The 8,138-nt window shown below is 32.1% G+C and overlaps 1 protein-coding gene across 1 annotated transcript; it reads left to right on the top strand.

Moving 5' to 3' along the window:
* The first annotated feature begins 3,303 nt into the window (after positions 1-3,303).
* On the top strand, positions 3,304-5,349 carry LOC125860584 (premnaspirodiene oxygenase-like). The gene is made up of 2 exons (XM_049540584.1): positions 3,304-4,313; positions 4,567-5,349. The coding sequence occupies exons 1-2, from the start codon at positions 3,414-3,416 to the stop codon at positions 5,188-5,190; spliced, it is 1,524 nt and encodes a 507-aa protein (XP_049396541.1). The 5' UTR covers positions 3,304-3,413; the 3' UTR covers positions 5,191-5,349.
* The last annotated feature ends 2,789 nt before the right edge of the window (positions 5,350-8,138 follow it).

The raw sequence follows: 8,138 nt of genomic DNA, 5'->3' as shown, positions 1-8,138 counted from the left end.
AGTCACAACTTATCGATAAAGTCACAACTCATCGAAGAAGTCACAATTTAAGTTAGGGATATTATAGTAATTTAACATTCATATTAGCAGTTCATGCTTTTAAGGTAATATAGAAATATAGATAAATTAATTTCTATATATGTGCATTGTACGTATATCCCCTCTTATAATTAGCAGAAAATATATACTCAAATCGATAATATATTAAGTATTCATCTTTTAAATAATTAATATAAGGATATAGAGAATAATTAAATAGTAGTTATTTGAAGGAAAGATAAAGTTACACAGACGACTTCTCTATGATCAAAATATGTCAGAAGATTTGTTAAATGGGCTCAGATATCATTGAGCCTAAAAACACATGTACTAAAAAATTAAGAGCATAAAAGTCGATAAATATTTGAGAAATATTTTACTCGATCAACCTTTAATGAAAATTATCCGTACTTTTAATAATTATATATTATAGTTACGTCTTAAAAGTAGACAATAATTTGTGGGCCAACATCTTACAAGTTGACAATACATTTCTGGACCAATAAAGAACAATAATTTATCCCTCTCTTTCATGATATATATGAATTAGGAGTGACAAACAGTAGGTCGAGTTAAATATGCATTGATTAAAATGAGTTAAATAAAATAGATAAAATATCCGACTTGAGTCATATCTTAAATGAGCAAAAATGAGTTATCTAAATATTATGATTAAATATATTCATACTCATAATATAGTAAAGATCTTGTTAAAAGCTTTAAAAAAATATTTTACCCTACTCCTCACCACCCTACCCCCACAAAAAATAGTTAAAACTTTTTTATTTTCTTAAAAGTAAAAACGATTTTTTTTATCACCGCACCACCCCTAACCCGGCCTCCAACAACCCCCCACACCTCAAAAATATTTGTAATTATTTATTTATTTCTTAAAAAAAAAAATTTCTCACCCCTATTGAAAAAAAGTAAGAAAATAACTTAAATTTACTTTACTACCCCAAACCCTACAGCCCCCCCCCTATCCCAAAAATATTTAGTTGGTTTTTTTAAAATAAAAAAAAAAAAGGAAAAGGGGCAAAAAAAAAATACCCTTGAACTTGGAAGGTGTAAACATACCTTTCATTTGTCTATTTGGCTAAAGAAGCCCCTTTATCTACCTTTTTGACCTATTTTTACCCTTAAAATTAATAACCATTTTTTAATTTATTAGTATTATTATTTATTACATGACCTCTTCCTATTAGATAAACTTAAATCTCCACCCAGATCGTGGAGTTAAGTAAAGAGGCGATTGAGTTTAAGAAAAGGAGAGAGAGCTTTTAATTTTTTTTTATTGTTTCTTTTTTTGGGCAAAATACAAAAATCACATACTGTTAAGACAAAATTACAATTTATCCCTTAAAAGTTTATAATTACAGAAATCTCTCAAACGGATACAATAATATATGCGCTGATACATTAATCTGATGTGCGAGATACATTAATCGTTAAGTAAGATACATTACATTTTATACATGATACACTAATCTGATGCGCGAGATACAATTATATAATCGCTGATACATTAATCTGATGCACGAAAATGAGGGATTTCGGGAATTTGTAAAACTTATAGGAGATAATGGTAATAAGTATACTAAAACGTGGGATTTCTGTAGTTGTTTATTTTTTAATTGAGTCTAGGCCATGGGGATGGGGCGTGGGCCGTGGATATGGATCGAGACGGGTTGGAATGGATTGGGGATTTAAGTTTGTCAAATAGGAAGATGGCACATACTAAAATAATAATAATAATAATAATAATAATAATAATAATAATAATAATAATTGAATAAGGGTAAAAATATGCCAAAAAAGTACACCAAGGTAGGGGTGTGCAAAAACCGATTTAACCAATAAATCGAACTGAAAAAAACACTATTGGTTTATTGATATTGGGTTATTGGGCTAACGGTTTTTAAACGGTTTTGCAAATTTTTTTATTGGATTATTGGTTCGGTTTCCGATTTTATATTTTTTGTTAATGGTTAAACCGATAACCCAATAAGACTATACTAAATTTACTAGTCTTATTGTTAATGGTTAAATGATTGTTATTTTCACACTTTTTGTTAATGGTTAAACAATTGTTACTTTCACACTTTTTCCTTTGAATGTGTCTAGTGTCTAAACTTGCAAGAAAAATGATTGTTACTTTTATGATTATTACTTTCATGCCAAATGCTGGAAAAATCATATGGTTTATTTGAAATTTTTTTTATCGTGTATATAATATATATGAGTATTTTCTTATTGGTTAAACCGAAAACCGAATCGTTAAGTACCATAAACCGATTAACCAAAAACCGATAAGAAATATGTTATTGGTTTGGTTATCGGTTTGAAGTATTTACAAATCGAAAACCGATAAATCGAACCAATAACACCTAAAATCGAACCGAACCGACCGATGCACACCCCTACACCAAGGGGTTTTTTTAGCCCAAAACATGAATGAGGGGAATATTTAAACTTTTTGAGATAGTCCAAGAATAATTTTGGTCATTTTCCATAAAAAGGTTAATTTTTTAAAAAAGTTTTTTTATCACCCCACTCCCTTCCCCAAAAAAACACGTTAATTTGTTTTTTTTTTAAAGTTAAGATTTTTTTCATTACCCCACCCACTTCCTACCCTCCATCTACACCCAAAAAAATAATATTAATATCACTTTTCTTTCTTTTTTGAATAAACATCTTTTATTAATTTTACCCATTTAATTATTCAATTTTAAATGAGGAATATAAGTAGTACTCCCTCCATTTCATTTTATATGTCACCTTTTACTTTGCACTTGCATTAATAAATGATATAACTTTACCCTTCTACCTTTATTTAATGTTTTCTTAAGTCAACTTTATAATAAATGATGACTATATTTTTAAGATTAATTAACTACTCTATCAAGGGTATAATAGGCAAAATATGATAATTTATGTATAAATTTTATAAAATGACAAATATTGTGGTCCAACTATTTATAGAAAGAGATGCAATATGAAATGGAAGGAGGAAAGTAATAGTTTTTATCCATTTTAAAAAAGTTGAGTACGATATCCATTTAAAAAATGATAAATATGAATAGATACGGTTACCTATTGGCCACTCCTAAATTATATTATGAACATATCCCAAGTGGTTCTATTTTATTTCAAAGAGTGCAACTTTGATGATGGCACTTACAGAGAGTACGCCCACAATTTATAATTATTTTTTTAATAAAGGTGAGCAAGTTCATTTGTTCAAAGTGTTTTTTATTATGGTCAAAATTGGAAACTCAAATACAATTATTAGTTTACAAAAGTATGTAGCTTGCACCTCTATATAAATCGCCATGCATCTGAAAAGGGAAGATCCATCAAATCTGGTTAATTAGATGGAGTTTCATTACTTGGTTTCCTTCTTTCTATTCATTTCCTTCCTTTTTCTTCTAATTCAAAAATGGAGCAACTCCAAGATCCTCAAGAAAAAGGTTCTGCCGCCGGGGCCGTGGAGGCTACCAATTATTGGAAGTGTGCATCACTTGACAGATGGAGTACCACATCGAGTTCTCAAAAAGTTATCGCAAAAATATGGACCTATTATGTACTTACAACTTGGGGAAGTTTCAACGGTAGTTGTATCCTCCCCACACATGGCCAAACAAATTCTAAAAACTCATGATCTAGCTTTTGCATCTAGGCCGGAAACCATGATGGGAAAAATTATTTGTTATGATTGTAAGGATATTGCCTTTTCTCCATATGGTGATTATTGGAGACATATGCGTAAATTGTCTACTTTGGAGTTACTTAGTGCCAAGATGGTCAAGTCCTTTAGCCCAATTCGACAAGAGGAGCTCTCAAGCCTCCTATCATCTATTGGATCAATGGATGTAGATTTGCCAATCAACTTGCCAGAAAAACTTTTATGGTTTATGAATGCTGCGACATGTAGGTCCGCGTTTGGGAACGTGTGTAAAGATCAAAAGGGGTTGATAAAATTGATTCATCAAGCACAATCATTATCCGGTGGATTTGAGCTGGCTGATTTATTTCCTTCAAAAAGGTTTCTACACGGAATTAGTGGGATGAAATCTAAACTAATGAAAGCTCGTAATAAGGTAGACGTAGTCTTGGACAATATTATCAATGTACATAGAGAAAATCGGGCTAATGGAAAAAGTTGTAATGGTGAATCTGGAGCTGAAGATTTTATCGATGTCTTTTTAAGAATCATGGAGAGCGGTGAATTTCCACTTCCCCTAACAAATGACAACATCAAAGCAGTTATTCTGGTAAGTATTCCCTTTTTCCCTTTATCTTTTTTATTTTACAAAACGTCAAAACGTTGGAGTTTTTTCACTATTAAAAAGGGGCAAAAAAGGGATCCCATCACGTATGTACTAGTGAGCTATATGCTAATTTTCTAGGAGTATCTTTTATTTCTTGCTAAAATTTATGGTCTTTTTAATATTAATGAAAACAAAGTTTCACCATACCCGTTTGACCCAGTGGATGAAATTAATTTGATGGCCATACATGGTGCAGGACATGTTCGTAGCAGGATCTGACACATCATCTTCAACTGTTATTTGGGCATTATCAGAAATGATAAAAAGTCCAAGTGTCATGGAAAAAGCACAAGCTGAAGTGAGAAAAGTCTTTAAAGGAAAGAAAACATTTGACGATGAAACTGATCTTGAAAAGCTTACTTACCTTAAGTTAGTAATCAAAGAGACACTCAAGTTACACCCTCCAACTCCTTTGTTGGTCCCACGAGAATGCAGGGAGGAAACAAATATAGATGGATTCACTATACCGTTAAAAAGCAAAGTTTTGGTTAATGTATGGGCAATTGGAAGAGATCCCGAGAGTTGGAAAAATCCTGAATGTTTTATACCAGAGAGATTCGAAAATAGTTCTATTGAATTTACTGGAAATCACTTTCAATATCTCCCATTTGGTGCAGGAAGACGAATTTGTCCAGGAATACAATTTGGTTTAGCTCTTGTTACTCTACCGTTAGCCCATTTGCTTTACAAGTTTGATTGGAAACTTCCTGAAGGAATTAATGCAAAGGATTTGGACATGACTGAGGCAAATGGAATATCTGCTAGAAGACAGAGTGATCTTTACTTAATCGCGACTCCTTATGGATTGCCTAATGATTAACTCGATCTCAAATTTTGCTTCATCCACTTGTTTTAGTGTGAACAAGTGTTCAATTATAAGTTAAGCACAAGCTTGTTATAATATATAGTTTCTTTATTTTTGATGTTTCATCCTCGTATTATTGTAACCATCATGATGAGTAACAGTTTTTTATTAATAAATGAAAATTGTATTTGATTTTTGTTATGCTCTGCATATTTCATCAGCTTTAGACATTTTTATGTTAAGTAGCTCTAATTTTATGTCCGTACCAGCTCAATATTTATTCATAATCTTTTTTTTAACTGTTAAATGATTTTAATTTTAATAATCTAAAATAAGCTATATATATATATATATTTTGTGATAGTAAATCATATCATTAACTGTAAAATGTATACCTAATAAATTTTACTAACGCTGATAAATTTTAAGTGATGTTTATTAAATGAATTTAATATTTTCTCTAAAATAAATTATATATATAATTGTGTGATAGAAATTATCTTTTTTTTATTTCTCAAAAAAAAGATGATGATGACTTTTGATGAAGGAATAAGTTTGGACTTAACTAGGCGATAGATTATGTCAAAATTGAGTTGGAGACCAAAACTATTACGTAAATAAAATAGAGAAGAGTAAACATAAAGGGCTTAACTTGGTCAAACTTTGTGAAGGGGGTTATAGCTGGACGACTATTGCAAATTTAATCAAGTGTTGAGAATTTGGAACCTGTGGAAATTTTTTTTGGGAGAAATTTGATAAATTGTTATATAGTTATGATCTTTTTTCATCAAAGTTATAAAACTATCTTTCTAATAAAAAATTACATAACTTTTACCCTATTGAACAAAAATTACAATTGCCGAAAAATTCAAGCTTCTGTTATAAATATCTTATAAAGAAAATTTAGGAACCCTAACTTTGGGATCAAATAAATTTCTCCTATAAATAGAGGGGTTCTCTTCATTGTAAATTCACCCCAAATAATAAGTCTTCTCTCTTCTCCCTACTCCCTACTTTCTTCTCATTGTTTTATATAGTTCTAATATGGGAAAGTTCTGACGTGAGGTAAGTTTCCTTCGCACCAAATGATTGTTTTTATAGTTTCATAACACGTTATCACGAGTCTCCAACCTTAGAGATTATTCAATTTAGTTGGGTTTAATGTCTAAAGAAGTTCTGACATGGGAAAGTTCTAACGTGAGGTAAGTTTCCTTCCCACCAAATGGTTGCTAAGTAAGCGGTCTGATTTGAAAAATAATACTCCCTCCGTCCCATTTTATATGATGTACTTTGATTTGGCACAAACTTTAAGAAAAATGGAAAGACTCTACAATGTTCCGAAAATACCCTTATTAATAAGTCTAATTTGTTAAATAAAAAAAAATACTATATCTGACTTTGAATAGAAAAGTTTATGACTTTTCTCTTTCTCATAAGTTAATGTCACATCAGTCATTAATATAAATCCAAAATAGTTCAATTCAAGAAGGGTAAAATAGGGATAATGTCATTAAATATTTACCAAATAAGGAAATGTGTCATTCTTTTTGGGACTTACCAAAAAGGAAAGTGAGTCATATAAATTGGGACAGAGGGAGTATTATTAGCCTAGAAGGATTAAAGATCAATTTATAATATTCTTAGATAGATTTCATGGTGAAATTTAATATGCTTCGTGATTTGGTATATATATTTGTCCAATCTTGATGTAAACATGTTTACTAGGTCGGGTAGGAATTTTGTTATCAAGTTTCCGAACCGGGTCGAACCAGGTCCCTCCATTAATGGGTCTGGCCGGTCCCTGACGGAACAGTGAACAAATTGGAAAAAATCTGATCCGTGCCCGGTAAGGATATTTCACTCTGGCCTGATGGGCCAGGCCCATATTCCAATAACGGATCAGGCCGGGTTTGTCACGACCCAAAACGAGTCATGAGTGGCACCCACACTTAGCCTCCTATGTGGGCGAACCAATGAATTTAACCCCAATGTATATTTATTGTTTAACATACGAAATACTAACCATAAAGCGGAAGCTTAAATCTCATTAATGTAAGAAACACAAATCAACTAACGTATATTAAATATCATTTCCCAAAACCTGTAAGTCATCACATCAAGGACATCTAATCTCCAAATACTGAGTCTAAGAGTATCAAAGACACCAAAATAAATAAATAAAATAGTTTGTGTTCGGAAACTAAGGACATCATGACATGATGTAATGACCCGAACCATCGTTACTTATAAAGGGAAAACGTCGTGAGTAACTTGGGCCCACCATCCTACTAGAGCATGGATAATACCTCTACGGCGGCGGCGCCCCAGCGGGATGGGGAGCACTGGAGCGGGATGGTCGGGGGAAGACACTACAAAAAAAATAGCATTTAGCGATGGATTTCAACGACAAACAATATTCTGTCACTAAATAACGACGGATTAGCTACGAAAAACTAATTTGGTTGCTAAAATATCAAAGGAAATATTAGGATCTTCAATAGTGACGGATTATAAAAATTCAAATGTGTCGGTAAAATTGTGCACTAAAATTTGGCGCCTTTATTTGCCTACGAAAATAGCGATGTATGGCTGATGACAAAATTAATAATCTGTTAGCGACGGAAAAATTTGTCGCTAGTGTTATTTTATTTCTTGCTACAAAAAGTTTGATCGTTGGCTAATTTCTTTTAAATTATATAGAAATATTTAGTGACAGAACACATATCCGTCGCTAATTTTTACCCAATTTTTTTAGGGCTCCAATATTTCCCTCTCAACTTAGCACTTTTCCCTTATTTTCACAGACAAAACCTCTTATCGCTCCCCACCCACTAGCTGTGAAAATGCGAAAATCTTAGTATGTGAGATTGAGAAACGTCTCTCACACGGAGGAACCTCCTATCGCTCCTCACCCACTCGTCGACCCACCGACCCCCACCCACCCACTCAGTGAGAAAACTCTC

The sequence above is a fragment of the Solanum stenotomum genome, chromosome 3 (assembly GCF_019186545.1).
Source record: "Solanum stenotomum isolate F172 chromosome 3, ASM1918654v1, whole genome shotgun sequence".
In the NCBI taxonomy this organism is placed as follows: domain Eukaryota; kingdom Viridiplantae; phylum Streptophyta; class Magnoliopsida; order Solanales; family Solanaceae; genus Solanum; species Solanum stenotomum.
Note: the sequence above shows the minus strand (reverse complement) of the source record. Positions and strands in the feature narration are given on the sequence as shown.